Below are 20,103 nucleotides of genomic sequence, written 5' to 3'. Positions count from 1 at the left end.
ACTCTTCACAAACTCTTTGAACCTCTGCCGTCTGGCAGGAGGTATCAGAGCGAGAACCACAAGCTACCAGGCTGCTAAATAGCCAATCCATCTCACCCTGATAGAACTCTTCATTTGCACATTTACACTGGAGACTTATACTGGTTTTACAAACTTCATTGTTTTAACATTTTTATTACCGTGCACTCAACACATCTTAGGTATGCGTGTTCAGCGCTGTGTTGCAGACAGATTAGCGTTTCTTATATATTGTTATTTTATTGTATTTTTTTGCACCATGATCCTTTGCATAGAGATGTATGGTCAAGTGAGAGTCAACTCCACTTGAACTTTACTATTAAGCTACTGCTTCATAAAGCTTGAAGAGACTTTAGAGGGCAGATACCAACAAAAAGATGCAGACATTTTTTGCACGACACAAGCCAACTTTCAAAATGACCATTCTTAAAATTACTTTTGAAAAGAGACACTTTGGTGAGCCACGCTACACGCGAGTCCCGCAAACACCTCTGGTCTGAACCAGCGCTTAAAAACCGAGAGAATTAGAGGTTAATACGATGCAATCATGAGCTAAATGTCCCTCTCCTTGCTTGTGCCTCTCAGCAGAATCCAGCGAGGCGTCCAAGGAGCGTGTCCCTGTCCCTGGCTCGGGCTCGGTGGTCCTAGGGGATCTGCTGCAGGAGATCAGACACCTGAGGCCGGTGGTGAAGAGGAGCATCCAGACCAACACGGCACTCCAACAGACACTGGGCCTGTGGAGGCCCTCAGAAAAAACTATTCTAAAAAGGGGGGGGGGGGGTGAGTCTGGAAAAGTATGGAATTTTGAAATGGAGAATCTGTACGAACCCTTTATCGTTATTGTTAATTTTATGCAATGTTACATGAACTGTATTTTCACGTTATCACAAGTTCTTGATGACTCACAAGAACAGAATGGAACCAAAGACTGTATTTTTCTTTTTATTGAAAAATGATAGAAGATACTGGGGGAAATGTCAAAAATCTCACACTGGATCACAGTTAGAATTGAAAAAATCAAAGTTTATTGTTTTGAACAAATACAATCTATGAACTACAAGCTATTCTATAAGGTGCTGCCTCACTAGAGCAGCATTCAAGTGCATTATTTTCTAACACCTGTACCTCTTACTGTTTTAAACAGCAGTTTTTAACAACACATTAAAGTACACAGGTGACAACATGACAAGAGCATCTCGTCTTCCTTTTTGCTTCCTACTTCACAGTACACATATGGGTGTCGTATACATTTGCTTCAATTAAAAAAAAAGTTTAACAAAAAGGTTTGTCTATATATATATATATATATATGTCTACATAGGTGTTAGGTGTTATTACATACAAAGTTTAGACCTTCATGCTTCACATGACATGCACACATCCAGCTGTGTCAGCCTACCAGCGCTGAGAGGAAATGTGAGGATTTTGAAAACACTGCTGCGTAACTCTAACCACCCTAATCCTGCTTTTCTGTCTCTTATTCTCTGGAAGAAAGCCTCTCGCTCTCCATCATTGGCAAAGTGAAATAGCCGAGCTCGGCTAGCTGGCTCCTGGTTCTCTGCAGACTCCTTCAGTGTCACCCTCAGAGGTTGTGTCTCTTTCTTCAGTGTCACCCTCTGAGGTTGTGTCTCTTTCTTCAGTGTCACCCTCTGAGGTTGTGTCTCTTTCTTCAGCGTCACCCTCACAGGTTGTGTCTCTTCTTTCGGAATCCACTCAGCCGCTTTGAATCTCTCCGCCTCTGCCGTCATCTGATTGGCTCTGTCCTGAGCTGAACTCGGGGGATTGTCCATCAGAGGAGCAGCCATGTTCCTGATGACTTTACTGTTGAGCTCAGGATGGAGGCTGATGTTCATCAGCTTGCTGCTGGCGTATTTGTTCTTGACAGACTGGAGGGAAACACAAGGTATTAGATTAGCTCATGTTAAAAACAACACGTCATCTTATTGAGACATTATTAGCTCATGTTAAAAACAACATGTCATCTTATTGAGACATTATTAGCTCATGTTAAAAACAACACGTCATCTTATTGAGACATTATTAGCTCATGCTAAAAACAACATGTCATCTTATTGAGACTGTTGCACTGTTGGAAACCAACTCACCAGGAACTTTGTTTTTCCCTCATTCACAGTCACCACATTTTTTGCAATGAGCTGCATGACTGGCTTGAGGTGGGCCTCGTCATAGTTGGAGAAGTGCTGCTGTAGAGGAGTCTGCAACACAACAAGAGAGGAGAGATCAGTCCTGTCATTTACCTTCTGAACTCATGTTGACATGCTTCAGTCAACCTTTGAATCCATCTGTAGGCCTATATACACTTCTCACCCATGAAAGGCCATCAAGGAGCAGCTGGGAGAGGCAGAGGGAAGCTGCAGCGACCTCAGAGGGATGGTATTGCACCATGTTGTAATCCATCAGAGTTAACTCCAGGAGGTACTCTGCCACCCTCTCTGTCTCTAAAAAGGACTAGACAGACAGAAGAGAGTTACTTTAATTGCCTTGATGACATCAACTACATGAAGACAGGAGACAAAATATATATTTATGGTGGTTGGCATATATATATATAACAGTATATGTACTCACGCTTGCAACCTTTGAAGCCCGCCTAAGAAAGTCCAGTGGCAGAGGGCGTCCCAGGTCAAAATTGAGTTTTCTCAAAATCACCTGCTCCATCCTGAGAATCTGGGCCGTTGTGTATCTATTGTCCGTGCTGTTGGCAAAGTCTGCAAGCTCCGGACTCCAGATCTCCTCGTACTTTGAGGCGAGCCACAAGGCCGTCACCCCGACAAGCTGCAGCTCGCTGCGAGACACCTCTTGGACCTGCGGCACATAATGAGAAGAGTGTTAGCTAGCTGCTACCGCTAGTTCACAGAAGATGAACAAGATTTTTTTTTTTAAACAAGTTTGTACCTGTAAAAAACGATCCAAAATGGCGATTGAGAGATACAACGTCTCCTGAACGAGTGGCGAGCGGGAGTGAACACGGACCATCCAGTCAACTGCACGAGCTCGCATGTGTGGAGTGATTTTGTATCCCTGCATGTACTTTGCTCCCACAGCCTGCTGAGCCTGTGGAGACACAACCACTTGTCATATAAAATACACACTCGAGCATGGCAGCTCAAAATAGACTAATCAGGGTGGTATTAGATTATATGTATATTTTTTTATGATTTTAGTTAATTATTATATTAATCAAGCAATCAATCAAAAGCAGAGTATTACCTCAAGGAGGTGCAAATAAGCATAGATGTCTTTGACATATTCCGAGCAGAGCTCTGGAAAGTCGGCATCCCACTTGTCAATGTCCTCTATGGGGCACGTCTCAGCCTGGCACATCATTTCCTCCTCCTCTGTCATGGACACATCTGTCACGGCGGGGAGCAGATCTTCAGCTGCTTTCACTTTTTGGTCTTTGACAGGTCCAGTCTTCTGAAGGAACAAAGTTCACTCAAAGTCAGGCATACTGTTTTCTTTTTATACATTATTATTATTTCTGATTTCTCCTCTATTTTCTCCCCAATTGTACTTGGCCAATTCCCCCTGCTGCCCCAGTTGCTGCCCCACACCCTCTGCCGATCTGGGGAGAGCCATAGACACACACATGCTTCCTCCGAGACGGAGGAAGCAGTTAGCAGCCGCTTCTTTTCACCTGACAGCGGGGAGCTTCACCGGCAGGACATGGCACGTGGGAGGATCACGCTATTCCCACCAGTTCCCCTCCGCCCTGAACAGGCGCCCCCGATCGACCAGAGGAGGTGCTGCTTGTGCAGCGACCAGCAAGTCAGGCATATTGTTAGCTAGTTCAACACAAAGCATGTTGCTTCATAGCTTTACCTTTGCCTTAACTGCCCTGCGTGGGCAGTTGGTCAGCTCTCCAAGGACAGCTCTGCTGTGACCAGCTGCTGTAGCTTCCCCCCTCTGTACGGGATCCGCACCCTTAGACTGTTAGGAAGAACAATTCAAAACAAAGCAATCAAAAACACTGTAAGGAGGATGTGGCAGCTGTTCTCCACACATACCATGTTATGGTATATGACACACACACACACACACACACACACACACACACACACACACACTACTGTATTATATAGAGACACTGCAGAGCACGTCACAGTTTGAAAGCCACGCCCACCGTTGGGGAAACCTGGATGTCAAAGGTAAAAGCTGCTGTGTGAAATGTGAACAGATATGGACAGTCTGACGAGGTTCATCCTGTTTTCAAGCAGACAAATGTGTCAAAGAATGATTTCAGCACACTGCCTCCCACAGAGAGGAGAAGGTACATTGACAAAACAAACTGAATGGCCTCCATCACTGTCCAATTTCAGTATTGTTACTCCAATAAAGCTGGATATAAATGATACCACACAGTGGCCTGATGTGAAATACTTTGACATTTTCACCAGCAAGATAATATCCTGATATTAATTTGACTTCATATTTAAACATCTGAAATACAATATGCTTTTCAGACTAGTGTGACTGACTGATTGTATGGATTGATGCTAAATTAACTCTCATATTTTAGATAACAATTCAGTGACAATTCAATTTTGCTCAGGAGTGTAAAAAAAACTTGAATTGGTGATTTTTTACATTTGTTCTCTGCACAGCCCACCACACAACTGCTTTTAGGCATGTTTAATTCAAGGAAAATGACGCTGGTGTATGGAGGTGAATGGAGAGCTTTCCCCAGCGATGGACGTGGCCTATTTCCTGCAGGGGACTGCCTCCATCTTGCTCTGCTGGTGGTGACAGCCCTGCACTGTGGTTCTCTACCTGTTTTCAGTACCTGTGTGTGTGTGTGTGTGTGTGTGTGTGTTCTCTACCTTGCTTTTGAGAGCTTTTTTCTTAGCAGGTTGGTCAGCAAAGGACTCATCACTGCGTCTCTTCATAGCCAGCCTAGGGGGCCCAGAGGAGCTGATGGAGGAGCAGCACACAGCCTGTCTCTGATGAGGAAAAACAACAGCACAATGACAAACAAGTCCACTCCATTACTACTTTTTACATGTCAGCTACCATCGTCTTCTTCACAATAAACCCTTTCCACTTACATCCATAGTAGCCTATGAGGACATGCAAAGTTAATTTGGCCTAAATAAATGAAAACCACTCAAAATAAAGTACATGAAAGTAGCTGCAATACTATTAATTGTATTTGTATTCTTTGATTTGGAGGAAACGATCTTTATTTAGATAGAGATATAACAAAATGGCGGAGTCATTCTTCTCCAGTGTGTTAACTTGTTGTAAATAAAATGGTGAAGTTGAATTCATCATTTTGCTGGGGAACCCCTGGAACTCCCTCCAGGACCCGTGGCGGTCCCCGAACCCCAGTTTGACAAACTGGGGTCCGGCTTAACCCGTGGTTATCAAACTGTTTGATAATAACCACGGTTGTATTTTACATGATCTACATCGTGCTGTGCTAGCCTGTGACAGTAAGAAAGCGTTTAGCTAACCTATGCTAACGTTTCAATGTAAAGATGTAAATATCGCTGAGGCAGCAGGCTACTCACGGTCAGTTTGATGGTTGGTGGTGGAGTGAAGACGGTCTCTTCCTCCAGAATCACCGAGACCTTCGGCTGGAAGTTGAACCTCCTTAACTCTGGAAGTGATAAAAGCAGGGATTTAGCAGATGCTAGCTGAGCAGACATTACACCTAACGTTAACGTTAGCCTACATAAACAACTGATCAGGATGCAAATGATGGCCTTGTTCACTGTAATCAAACCTAGCTGATGTGCACCATATCTTTCATCAAACCCACTTAACTGAGCATTTTGAATTGTGGGTACATTCAGTTATGTGTATTTTAATGTGTTTGAGTTGATTAACGGCTACTTACTGCGGCGACCGGGCAGTCCAGTCTCCATCGTCTCCTGCGTCCACACTTCGGTCGAAGTTATTATTTAATTCGCTAACACCGGGTGAACACGGACCTACAATCAAACGTACTTCGCCGCGGTTAAAGAAAAAAAACGAAGTAGACAAACTAGCTGTTTGTCTCGCTTGCGAGAATTGTGTTAGCAGTCAGTCAAGTCAAGTCAAGTAGCCGTCCGTAGCCTGGTCATCTAATGTTAACTCTCTCCACTGCTCTGACGTCAACTTGTGCCAAGCTGGTCTGGTGCCAAGTACCCGGTGCCAGCTGGTTGTGCCGCCTGTCGTTTGAATCTGCGTTAGCCAATTAGGAAGCAGCATATTCAATCGTGCTTTAGAATCAGCCAACCAAAAAGCAGCAGGGGGTTGTAGTCAAATCTCGCTTTGATTACGATAACCTTGCGACTCCAGGCTGTACGTTTATTTACGCCCACTTTCGGTTTAGGCATATACTCACCAAGAGATTTCATCCGCCATTCTTTTTTCCATCTACATTTCGCAAAATGCTTATAAAATAGTTTTGCTTGGGCAAGCGATGCAGCTAGGCTATATTTGGAATCAAGAGAGACCATAGAACATTTCACTAGGGCAAAAAACGGATTAAAACAATCTACCGTGCGCATGGTGAAGCATAAGTGACGTCGACTTTGCCTCTCTATATTCCTTTAAGGTTCTTGGATGTGTACAGCTGCTCACTATCCATCCATATTCCAATTGAAACTGTCCATCGTTCCAGGCTAGCAGAGAGGGTTTTAATAGGCCAGAATAAGATGTGAATTATCTTCATATTTATTTAATCTTTGGCTAGATAGACGGAGTCCTTTATCCATGATGGATGTAATAATTATAACGGTTATGAGTCTTGCATGGCTGAAATCCTTGAGTATGATCAGAATAGAATAGCTCAGACAGCTTGAAGTCCCATGATAAAAATGACTTTATTAAACAATAAAATGTTTTATTGACAAAAAATACTGATGTCATTAATGTAGGCTATTATCAGCTCTATAGCTGCTCCATTACATCATAATGTGTTGATTAAAAAAGTAATTATGTTATATTTCTCTGTCCTGTTTATACTTTGAGCAGCATATAGACTTTAAACTTTTCTTACTCGGAGACAAACATTTATGATTCAAACTCATACAGTATAATCCTTTATGACACCTTTACAGTATCAGGAGCTAAATCAACCCATATGAATGGGCGAGACAAAATTCCACAGAATAAACAATACTGTATAAACAAACAAATACTATCATGAAAGTAATAAATGAAAGATTCAAATATATAACATGTTGCACACTATTACATCAATATACTGTATCGAGCTTAGACTAGACTTATTATTACAAATGGGATCTGGTCCAGTCAGTGTGCTCCACGCCACCTCTGATATGATTATATGATGCAGTTTGATTGATTACTTCAGGGCTTTTCAAAGTGGGAGGCGGGCCTCTCCACGGGGGCTCCAAGCACATGACATTATTTATTACATAACTTATCAAAGGTCACATAGAATAGCCTCAATGTGTGTGATTTGGTTCAAGAGATAGTTCAAAGATACAGCAGTTTTGTGGAACAAATATATGCCTTCAGACAGACTTTTTTTTATGTATTGGGTGTATCTGAAGTACGTCAACAGCAATACCAGGCTATCTTGACTCAATTGCTGAGTGGCCAACTGGCCATGGGATCAAATAACATCATTGTGATGGGGGAGGGCATCTGAGGAGAGGCCCACAGTCGTGGACTTTGAAAACAGCTGGAATACAGATTCCACATGTAGAAGTGATCAATACTACACTGGTTGTCTATGGGAAGACATGAACCTGACCCGATTCAGATCCCACACAAGTATGCAACAACATGGATTATTTCAGAGGCTTTTTCACCTTGACAAGAATATAATGATTGCTCAAACACTGCATATGGGGGGGGGGGGGCATCAATACAAAAATATCTATGTTGTGTCGGCTTTCAGAAGCTCCTATTGGTTGAACCCTAATAATACATATCTCCACAATACATGGCAGTTTTTTATGAGTTAATAAAGGTGATGGGGAAAGGCACATGACAATCCAGTTCTAGACGGTCAGACACTTTATTTCCCACAGCCGAAGCTCACAGTAACAGTCTTCTCATCAGCAGCAGTTTCTGCTGGTGTCTTTGGCAGCGGTCTGCTCCAGGTTGGCCCGATCCGATCCTGGTGACACAAACAGCCACAAAGATCATCACATTCACATCATCAAAGATCGTCACACTTCACATCATCTGTGATAGAGAATAAATGAAAGTAAGAGTTCTTGAGATTCGGCTTACTTGATTATATTTAATATGATTTAAGGTCTCATGAGATGAAGAGAATGCCACTAGCACAATAGAGAGCCAAAGTGAAACGTCACTTCCTGCTTTCTCCCTGTACCAGCGCTGAAGAAATTATGAATGGCAGTGAACGGAGAATAATGCAACTTTTTTTAATTGTGCCACGGGGTGCCAACGTTAATCTTGTCAATTTAAAGCATAACTTTGCATGTCAAACCTTTGACTGGTGGTGTATGTCATGTGAGAACTCACGGACCAGAAATCTCTGCTTGTTATGAGATGAAAGTGATTCCTTACTGATACTGTTTCCTTGTCCAATGCTGGTGGGTGTGACTCCTCCCTCCATGTCCTTCAGTATGGAGTCCTCAAAGGCCAAAGCTGCCACTCTGAAGAAAAACTCCTGTACATTCTCCCCTAAGACAGAGGGAAATATGTTTGATTTGATCTCCGATATTGGGTTCATGATTTGATACAACCACGATACAATGTAATCAATAAAAGTTGAAGAGCATGGTGCAGGTTAAACATTTGTATGAATTAACATTTTGGGCTCATGATTAGTATGAAAAATACCCCATAAAACAATTATGGACAAAAAGGTGGCATTCTTATAATTAAGCAATAGATCAGGACAGGCCGTGTTATATGCTTATTATACCCGATGGGCCGCATAATGACCAGGTATGCTATATAACATACACATCATAAAAATATTCACCTAGGCTATTTAAGAGGAGATGTGTGGAAATTTAATTTGAGCCTATCACAATTCAAATTGTGTTTAGAGGGAGATAATTTCACTGGACTTCTTGTCCGGGAGATTTTAATTTGTCAGACTTTGATTAAAGCACCCCCCCCCCTCCCCCTTCCCTAACCTAATTTAATTTAACTTAATTATGAGACTAAAAGAGAGTGAGCATACCTGATTTGGCCGATACAGCCCAAAACTCTGCCTGCATCTCTGTTGCCATCCTGATGGCGTCTTTCTCTGTCCTGTGCCGTTCCTCTGAGGGCTGAAGGAGAAGACAATGAGGTCAAAGCAGAAAATGATGAAAAAAAATCTGCTCAAAAGAAAATATAAAAAACTGGTAACATTCATTGCAAGTGATCAAAAAATCATCCATACACTCACCAGCAGGTCACTCTTGGTGCCAACCAGGAAGATGAAACACGATCCAGGCTCATTTTCTCTCATGGCCTCCTCTAACCACTGCCTGGGTGGATGAAATCAATTTACATTTCTGGATTTCAAAACTCACTTTCTGGCCCATCCTCAACAAGACATTTCAGAACCATCATCAACCAAAAAGCGTGTGACAGTGTACCCTCTGACCCTTGACACCTGTCACATAAGCCACGACTTATGAGAGAGAGAGAGAGAGAGAGAGAGAGAGAGAGAGAGAGGATAAGAAGAGACGAGAGTGAAACAGACAGAGCAGAGCTGTGTGTGTGTGTGTGTGTGTGTGTGTGTGTGTGTGTGTCCAGGTGATTGGCAGCTGCAGCATAACGTCAGGTTGCATCCCCTTAAAGTAGGATCACCCTGTACTCTCTCACTATATGACTGATGCATGTTTTTCACACAGCCCCCTGCTGCACCCAGTGTTGGAGCCTGACACACTGACTACCCTCATTGACTATGGACTGTGGGGGAGGAGGGGGGCTGCAGACAGGCACATATAGTGCACTATAAAGAACTCAAGGCAGCCCGGCTAGCTCAGTCGGTAGAGCATGAGACTCTTAATCTCAGGGTCGTGGGTTCGAGCCCCACGTTGGGCGCTGATTTTGCGGACCACAATGGAATTAAGCCTCAACTTTACTGTGTTAGCGGCCGTGTAGACAGAATGCCCTTATTTGAGCTGCCAGCGCCTTTCTACAATTCATTCTCTATGGTAAGGAAGCACGTATGCAGTACACCGATGTAATAATGTATGCAAACAAAATCACAACAATCTAATTTCTTTAGTTTTTCACACTTTTTCACATCAAAAGTTCATTTTTCAAGATTTTATTGATAACAGTAATGTACAGTTTGCTGACGTCACCTAGTACTATCAAATTTCTACCCCATTTCAACCAATCATATCACGACATGCAGCGGTCAATCAAATCTTCATTTCTGGATAATTTTCTCTTCCAAATGAAGTAGAAAATGGCGCCTAGTGCCTGTCATCTGGCAGAATTCCTATCCCATAAACTAACTACTAACTTGGCCAATTGTTAGAAACATGAACAAAAAACTAAAACTAAAATCTCTAAGAATGCAAAGAAATGTACCGTAACTGGCTTGTTAAAATGCGCATTCCAGGGATATCGTATTTACAGCAGCGATAATGGCGCGCGCATCCGAGAGCTTGGTTGTCAGGGGTCGCACTTCGGAGATTCCAGGCCGACGTGCTGCACTCTCCGCTCGGCAACACGAAGGCAGCTGGCTGCCTGCGGCTCGCTGAGCTCCACTCCTCCCGTCAAAAGGCTCTTCCCGAGGGGAGCGCCACAACACACTGAATAGACCAGAACTGCACATCCAAAGCATCAAGGCCGCGCCCCTTTTTGGGGGATAGAAAGAATGAATAGCGTTGTTGTGATGGTATTTTTGCCGTGTTTTTAGCTAGCATAGACAAAATACCAATTCATTAATTTCGGGTTCAAGTGTTTTTTTGGTTTGATAAACATGTCTACTAATTATTTTGCGACCTTGCCCGAACCTGAACGGTCGAGATATATGAATAAATTAAGGTTGACTGGACTGTCGTCATGTCCGTTCAGCCTGAGTCAAAGAGGATTTCCGCATTCCCCCAAAAAGGGGCGCGGTGCAGTGCGATGACGCGTTGCAGTTCTGGTCTATCCCACTCGATTTGGAGGCGGAACAGGCCAGGATTGGCCAAGCCCAATCCAGTCCCCAGAATTGTCAAATAAAATCATCGACATGATACTATGACCCGCCTCTCAACCTGTCATCTCAGACAAACTATGTTTTCAGTCTGAAACGGACTCATTTAGTCATTATGCACGTGACGAACAGGTTCAGTTCGACTTTAACTTCTAACTTAGTTAGAATAACTTAACTTTACCACTATTCCTTCAGATGTTGTAGTTGTCATAGACTGTGTTGCATAGTTCATTGCTCTATTGCTGACAAAAATGTGTTATTGTAAGTCGCTTTGGATAAAAGTGTCTGCCAAATGACGTAATGTAATGTATGTAATGTAATGAATATGGAATATCTTTCAATAATCTTTATGACTAAAAGGCTACATTGAAGTAGAAATTTAAATAATTAACTTGTTGGTTTTGGATTCATTTAGCTTCAAGAGTGCATTTTTGTTCATGTGACCCTCAACACAGGCTTTGATCATCCCGGGCCACTTACTGATACTAATGCTTAAATTAACCCACTCATAGTCTGGTTTATTTCAAGAAAAACATTTCGGCTAGTGGAAATTCTAATTGGCTGGTCACTTTAAAATCTAGCATCCATATTGGCAGGTGGTCAAAAAAGTTAATTTCAAGCCCTGAGAGCAGGTGGTGACATAGGAGTGAGTGAGAAAAGGATCAAATATTGGTGTTTAAGACTGAATAATGACATCACAACTGTTAATTTAAAATGAGTTATTCCTCTAAACCTGGCTTCAAATGCCCCAAATTTTTCATGCTGGCACCGTTCGGCCCTCAGCAAAACCTGGTAGCGAGGACATTTTTTGTGGCAATCTCTATCATCAAAGTTGCCCATCCATGGGTTACGGCATGACAATATTTGTTCGGCCCCTGGCAACAATCTGGGTTTCTTATGTGGCCCCCCATGAAAAATAGTTGCCCACCCCTGGTTTTAAACGCTCTCAGCGTCTAGTGTTTTTGGCGGAGCGCTCTGGGTGTCTCACGCTGAAAAAAGTTGAACATTTGGACGAAAAGCATCAGCTACAGTCTAGTCTAGTTCTCTGGCTCATCCTCTACAAGTCATTTCAGCTACAAAGTCTAGTTCTCTGGCTCATCCTCTACAAGTCATTTCAGCTAAAAAGTCTAGTTCTCTGGCCCATCCTCTACAAGTCATTTCAGCTACAAAGTCTAGTTCTCTGGCTCATCCTCTACAAGTCATTTCAGCTACAAAGTCTAGTTCTCTGGCCCATCCTCTACAAGTCATTTCAGCTACAAAGTCTAGTTCTCTGGCTCATCCTCTACAAGTCATTTCAGCTACAAAGTCTAGTTCTCTGGCTCATCCTCTACAAGTCATTACAGCTACAAAGTCTAGTTCTCTGGCCCATCCTCTACAAGTCATTTCACCTACAAAGTCTAGTTCTCTGGCTCATCCTCTACAAGTCATTTCAGCTACAAAGTCTAGTTCTCTGGCTCATCCTCTACAAGTCATTTCACCTACAAAGTCTAGTTCTCTGGCTCATCCTCTACAAGTCATTACAGCTACAAAGTCTAGTTCTCTGGCTCATCCTCTACAAGTCATTTCACCTACAAAGTCTAGTTCTCTGGCTCATCCTCTACAAGTCATTACAGCTACAAAGTCTAGTTCTCTGGCCCATCCTCTACAAGTCATTTCACCTACAAAGTCTAGTTCTCTGGCTCATCCTCTACAAGTCATTACAGCTACAAAGTCTAGTTCTCTGGCTCATCCTCTACAAGTCATTACAGCTACAAAGTCTAGTTCTCTGGCTCATCCGCTACAAGTCATTTCAGCTACAAAGTCTAGTTCTCTGGCTCATCCTCTACAAGTCATTACAGCTACAAAGTCTAGTTCTCTGGCTCATCCTCTACAAGTCATTTAACCTACAAAGTCTAGTTCTCTGGCCCATCCTCTACAAGTCATTTCAGCTACAAAGTCTAGTTCTCTGGCCCATCCTCTACAAGTCATTACAGCTACAAAGTCTAGTTCTCTGGCCCATCCTCTACAAGTCATTATAGCTACAAAGTCTAGTTCTCTGGCTCATCCGCTACAAGTCATTACAGCTACAAAGTCTAGTTCTCTGGCTCATCCTCTACAAGTCATTACAGCTACAAAGTCTAGTTCTCTGGCTCATCCTCTACAAGTCATTACAGCTACAAAGTCTAGTTCTCTGGCTCATCCTCTACAAGTCATTATAGCTACAAAGTCTAGTTCTCTGGCTCATCCTCTACAAGTCATTACAGCTACAAAGTCTAGTTCTCTGGCTCATCATCTACAAGTCATTACAGCTACAAAGTCTAGTTCTCTGGCTCATCCGCTACAAGTCATTACAGCTACAAAGTCTAGTTCTCTGGCTCATCCTCTACAAGTCATTACAGCTACAAAGTCTAGTTCTCTGGCTCATCCTCTACAAGTCATTACAGCTACAAAGTCTAGTTCTCTGGCTCATCCTCTACAAGTCATTTCACCTACAAAGTCTAGTTCTCTGGCCCATCCTCTACAAGTCATTATAGCTACAAAGTCTAGTTCTCTGGCTCATCCTCTACAAGTCATTATAGCTACAAAGTCTAGTTCTCTGGCTCATCCTCAACAAGTCATTTCAGCTACAAAGTCTAGTTCTCTGGCTCATCCTCTACAAGTCATTATAGCTACAAAGTCTAGTTCTCTGGCTCATCCTCTACAAGTCATTACAGCTACAAAGTCTAGTTCTCTGGCCCATCCTCTACAAGTCATTTCACCTACAAAGTCTAGTTCTCTGGCCCATCCTCTACAAGTCATTTCACCTACAAAGTCTAGTTCTCTGGCCCATCCTCTACAAGTCATTATAGCTACAAAGTCTAGTTCTCTGGCTCATCCTCTACAAGTCATTATAGCTACAAAGTCTAGTTCTCTGGCCCATCCTCTACAAGTCATTATAGCTACAAAGTCTAGTTCTCTGCCTCATCCTCTACAAGTCATTACAGCTACAAAGACTAGTTCTCTGGCTCATCCTCAACAAGTCATTACAGCTACAAAGACTAGTTCTCTGGCTCATCCTCAACAAGTCATTTCAGCTACAAAGTCTAGTTCTCTGGCTCAACCTCTACAAGTCATTTCAGCTACAAAGTCTAGTTCTCTGGCTCATCCTCTACAAGTCATTACAGCTACAAAGTCTAGTTCTCTGGCTCATCCTCTACAAGTCATTACAGCTACAAAGTCTAGTTCTCTGGCTCATCCTCTACAAGTCATTTCAGCTACAAAGTCTAGTTCTCTGGCTCATCCTCTACAAGTCATTACAGCTACAAAGTCTAGTTCTCTGGCTCATCCTCTACAAGTCATTACAGCTACAAAGTCTAGTTCTCTGGCCCATCCTCTACAAGTCATTTCACCTACAAAGTCTAGTTCTCTGGCTCAACCTCTACAAGTCATTACAGCTACAAAGTCTAGTTCTCTGGCTCATCCTCTACAAGTCATTTCAGCTACAAAGTCTAGTTCTCAAGCCAAAAAAGAAACAAATGAAAAACTAGTGGCCACTGTATGTAGCTGAAGGGGATAGAAGAGGTGTGAGGGTGGCAGCTGTACCAGAAACCTGCATGTTGTCACAACTGTATTGAGACAACGCTAAATGTGTTTATTTTCATAGTTCACATACTTATCGTGTATTCATATTCCATATTTGGACTTTCCAGACCTTCATAGGAATTCAAGCTTGATTTTAATTCTATAGATTTTAATTCTATACTCTATCAAACTTACCGCGTATGATCAAGGGACTTAATGTCTGCCATGTCGAAGACTGTGATAATCACTGGAAAAAACAAACAGGGACATTCATTTTCACTAATTTACTCCAACTAAAAAAAACAATAGATTTTATTTTGATAATAATAATAATAAACAGCATAATATATCAACTAAAAAAGGTCTATTAACTGTCTTACCCTGAGCTCCTCTGTAGTATGCTGAAGTGATGCATTTGAACTTTTCCTGCCCTGCAGTGTCCCAGCTGCAGTACAAGAGTTAGGGAGCAAATGAATACGGATGAGAAGAAAAGCCCTAAACCTCTGTCTGCATGATTATTACAGTTTTACAGTCAGACTACTCACTAAACCTCTGCATGATTATTACAGTTTTACAGTCAGACTACTCACTAAACCTCTGTATGATTATTACAGTTTTACAGTCAGACTACTCACTAAACCTCTGCGTGATTATTACAGTTTTACAGTCAGACTACTCACTAAACCTCTGCATGATTATTACAGTTTTACAGTCAGATTACTCACTAAACCTCTGCATGATTATTACAGTTTTACAGTCAGACTACTCACTAAACCCCTGCGTGATTATTACAGTTTTACAGTCAGACTACTCACTAAACCTCTGCATGATTATTACAGTTTTACAGTCAGACTACTCACTAAACCTCTGCATGATTATTACAGTTTTACAGTCAGACTACTCACTAAACCCCTGCATGATTATTACAGTTTTACAGTCAGACTACTCACTAAACCTCTGCATGATTATTACAGTTTTACAGTCAGACTACTCACTAAACCTCTGCATGATTATTACAGTTTTACAGTCAGACTACTCACTAAACCTCTGCATGATTATTATAGTTTTACAGTCAGACTACTCACTAAACCTCTGCATGATTATTACAGTTTTACAGTCAGACTACTCACTAAACCTCTGCATGATTATTACAGTTTTACAGTCAGACTACTCACTAAACCTCTGCATGATTATTACAGTTTTACAGTCAGACTACTCACTAAACCTCTGTATGATTATTACAGTTTTACAGTCAGACTACTCACATCTGAAGAGAGAAAGGAAGTCCAGACATCTCAAACCTCTCGATCTCAAAGTCCACTCCTATAGTGGCCTTGTAGTCTCTGTCAAATATGTCTTTACAGAACCTGAGAAAACACAAGCAAATCCAGCTTTGTTTTTCTCTTAAGATGTTTAATTCAATACTCTCTCTCTCTCTCTCTCTCTCTCTCTCTCTCTCTCTATATATATATATATATATATATATATATATATATATATATATATATATATATATATATATATATATATATATATATATATATATATATATATTATATACCGTATATATATATATATATATATTCTGATCCGAGTTGTATAAGTGAAGTGTATTAAAAGTAACAGTGGATACTGAGTGATAAATTACCTATTAACAAGACAGGTCTTCCCCACATTAACGTCTCCAACCACCACTGCTTTGGACATCTTCTGCCGGTCCCACCTTTAAAGAGAACATTTGTCACCGGTGCAGTCAGAGCAAAACATGCAGATATAAAACAGCCCAGATATGACCCCAGACCAGGAGAAACATGCAGTATATTGACCCAGATATGACCCCAGACCAGGAGAAACATGCAGTATATTGATCCAGATATGACCCCAGACCAGGAGAAACATGCAGTATATTGACCCAGATATGACCCCAGACCAGGAGAAACATGCAGTATATTGACCCAGATATGACCCCAGACCAGGAGAAACATGCAGTATATTGACCCAGATATGACCCCAGACCAGGAGAAACATGCAGTATATTGACCCAGATATGACCCCAGACCAGGAGAAACATGCAGTATATTGACCCAGATATGACCCCAGACCAGGAGAAACATGTAATATATTGACCCAGATATGACCCCAGACCAGGAGAAACATGCAGTATATTGACCCAGATATGACCCCAGACCAGGTGAAACATGCAGTATATTGACCCAGATATGACCCCAGACCAGGAGAAACATGCAGTATATTGACCCAGATATGACCCCAGACCAGGAGAAACATGCAGTATATTGACCCAGATATGACCCCAGACCATTAGAAACATGCAGTATATTGACCCAGATATGACCCCAGACCAGGATGCAGTATATTGACCCAGATATGAGCCCAGACCAGGAGACTCACGGCTGATGCCTGGCTGCTCTGTCTTTGCAGGCAGCTTTAGCTTGAGTGGCCCAGTCCTCCTTCAGCTGGACACAAGCCTGAGGTGTGTAGCACTGGAAGAACAGGAGCACACACACTGATGACCACACGGCGGAGCTAAAGGATCACTGGCTGATATCTCTGTAATGTAAGCCGTTTTCCCACATGCGTACCGGAAAATTACCTGTAAGTCAATATCGGACATTTCCCTTCACACCTCTCCTCTGGCATGTGGGAATCTATCAGCGAAATTGCCTGTATGTGGGGGGGGGGGGGGGGGCGGCACTGCAGAGCGGGTGGGGAGTGACGTGTCGGCAAAACTCCGAATGGTGAAATAAGTTTGCTTGTTTATCCGTTCACCTGCATCGCGTTGAAGCACTTTTTACAGACTGGCTTCATTTGATGTGTCCGGGCTTGCCTTCGCTGTCGGCAACGTAAGCAAAATACTTCCACTTTCGCTTCGTGCATTTGCTTAGTCCCTGTCGGGCTGTCTCTGAAGGAGGAGGACGGACTGTGGTCAGAGAGCGAGCAGAGAGGAGAGGGGGAAATCAGCACAGCACACCCACACATGAAGCTGACATAGGCTACTGCTCTTATTATCACAAGATCATTTCGCCAGTTTGCTTTAATGTGCGCGAATGATTAGATTATGCCCGCTGGAACATTAAGCAACGTGTGTACACCCGCCCATGAGAGTGTCGCGGAAAATGACTGCACCCGTTTCTCACTAGTATCCGCTAAAGCGCATACCGCTCTTCTGACAGGCTAGAAAGTGGTGAAATCTCCGCGACGACGGGGTCGCGCTTATACCGGCACGGTGCCTTTCTCACATGCAGGCATTAGACCACGTACCGGTCATTTTGCGGTACAAAGCGCATGTGGGAAAAGGGCTGTAGTGTCAAGCTGGATTCACACAGGCTCCAGAGAGACGCAGCAGCTGCTGTGTGTAGTGCAGCTGAGTACGTCTGGGTGGGAGTGTCTCACTTCACCCCCCCTTTCTTTCTTTTTAAAATGCTGTGGAGGCTATTTTCTAGCTTTAGTTTATAGTTTATCTCTCTTTTTAGTTTTGTTTGTGTTTGATATCTGCTATTTTACCGTTTCATCCTGATCACATTCAGTTGTGTGGAGCTGTGTTGTTGGACCATTAACTGCTGAGTGCTGATTCATATAAAAAGGCAGGCTTTCATTAACAAATTAACCGGAGGACTTTTATTGTGAAGAACAGATACTCAGCCACGACTTATGAGAGAGAGAGAGAGAGAGAGAGAGAGAGAGAGAGAGAGAGAGAGAGAGAGAGAGAGAGAGAGAGAGAGAATAAGAAGAGACTAGAGTGAAACAGACAGAGCAGAGCTGTGTGTGTGTGTGTGTGTGTGTGTGTGTGTGTGTCCAGGTGATTGGCAGCTGCAGCATGACGTCAGGTTGCATCCCCTTAAAGTAGGATCACCCTGTACTCTCTCACTATATGACTGATGCATGTTTTTCACACAGCCCCCTGCTGCACCCAGTGTTGGAGCCTGACTACCCTCATTGACTATGAATGGACTGTGGGGGAGGAGGGGGGCTGCAGGCAGGCACATATAGTGCACTGTAAAGAACTAAAGGCAGCCCGGCTAGCTCAGTCGGTAGAGCATGAGACTCTTAATCTCAGGGTCGTGGGTTCGAGCCCCACGTTGGGCGCTGATTTTGGAGAGCACAATGGAACTAAGCCTCGGTGTTAGCGGCGTAGACACAAGGTGCTAATTTGAGCTGCCAGCGCCTTTCTACAATTCATTCTCTATAGCCGTTTTCACACATGCATACAGGAAAATTACCTGTAAATCAATATCGGCCATTTCCCGGAATTTCCCTTCACACCTGAGCGCTCGCATGTGTGAATATAGTCGTCAAATAGCCTGTATGTTGGGGGGCGGGCGGGAGGGGGGGCTTTTTTGGGGGGTCGGCAAAACTCCGATGGTGAAATAAGTTTGCTTGTCACACAATAAATCACACTCGTTTGACTTAAGAGGGCATGTATGTTGTATCCTTCACATTCGCTGACCAGTCTTTGAACTGAAATCTTTGAAGAAGTTGGGATCCCTGTCTGAGCCTGGCTGGTTCGATGTTTATCCGTTCACCTGCGTGTTGAAGCACTTTTTACAGACTGGCTTCGTTTGATGTGTCCGGGCTTGCCTTCGCTGTCGGCAACGTAAGCAAAATACTTCCACATTTCGCTTCGTGCATCTGCTTACAAGCGTTGGGCGGCTTGCAAGACTCGAACAAGCCTTTGCCATTTTCGCTGTCTGTGTCCCTGTCGGGCTGGACTGAAGGACTCTGGCCAGAGAGCGAGCAGAGAGGGGGGGGGGGGGGGGGGGGGAGCACGCCCACACATGAAGCAGCCATACCGCTCTCATGACAACCTAGAACCTGGTGAAAAGTCCGCGATGACGGGGTCGCGCTTATACCGGAAAACAACTTTCACACTCCAAGGCATTAGACCGCTTTCCGGTCATTTAACGGTAAAAAGCGCATGTGTGAAAACGGCTTATGGTTCGCGCTCCTCTTTCAAGGAACGTACCTCGGGTTTAAACGCTCTCAGCGTCTAGTGTTTTTGGCGGAGTGCTCTGGGCGCTCAAGCTGAAAAAAGTTGAACATTTGGAGAAAAAGCACGCTGCTCATCAGTCACTCCTCCTACCTCTTCTCCTCCCAGGGGGATCTTCAACCTCCGCTGCTGCCAGAATTGCCAATAATCTGGCTTTCATGTTTACAGTGTAAACAATCAACAACAACATCAAACAGATGACCGTGTGATCGTTATGTCCTGAACTGTACTGCACGCGACTGCAGGGGTAAACAAAACAAAACACACAAAACGCTCTGTGCGCTGTGTTTGGTGCACAATGGAAGTGCTCTAGACATGATTTCCAAAGCGTTCACACGTGTTGTGTGTGCACGCCACCTTATCCTGATGTTTCCTTTTAGTAAAGGTCATGCCTTGGCAGAGCTGCTGTACTTTTAAAATGAAAATATCAAATCAA

General features: G+C 43.2%; 1 protein-coding gene across 1 annotated transcript in view; it reads right to left on the bottom strand.

Annotated features, from left to right (window-relative positions):
* Nucleotides 1–8,029: 8,029 nt before the first annotated feature.
* The window catches only part of LOC310791855 (ras-related protein Rab-36-like), a gene marked incomplete at its 5' end in the record, with an annotated part of 17,405 nt that continues 5,331 nt past the window's right edge, over nt 8,030–20,103 (bottom strand). Inside the window, 9 exons of the mRNA XM_083653525.1 lie at nt 8,030–8,116; nt 8,533–8,649; nt 9,158–9,248; nt 9,368–9,449; nt 14,858–14,909; nt 15,043–15,107; nt 15,928–16,029; nt 16,311–16,385; nt 17,072–17,163. Of these exons, the coding sequence (XP_083509651.1) occupies nt 8,055–8,116; nt 8,533–8,649; nt 9,158–9,248; nt 9,368–9,449; nt 14,858–14,909; nt 15,043–15,107; nt 15,928–16,029; nt 16,311–16,385; nt 17,072–17,163 (738 nt within the window). The 3' untranslated portion in view covers nt 8,030–8,054. The remainder of the gene's footprint in view (nt 8,117–8,532; nt 8,650–9,157; nt 9,249–9,367; nt 9,450–14,857; nt 14,910–15,042; nt 15,108–15,927; nt 16,030–16,310; nt 16,386–17,071; nt 17,164–20,103) is intronic.

The sequence above is a fragment of the Poromitra crassiceps genome (genome assembly GCF_964638095.1).
Source record: "Poromitra crassiceps genome assembly, chromosome: 17".
Lineage (NCBI taxonomy): Eukaryota > Metazoa > Chordata > Actinopteri > Beryciformes > Melamphaidae > Poromitra > Poromitra crassiceps.
The sequence above is the reverse complement of the archived record's forward strand: the minus strand, read 5'-3'. Positions and strand labels throughout refer to the sequence as shown.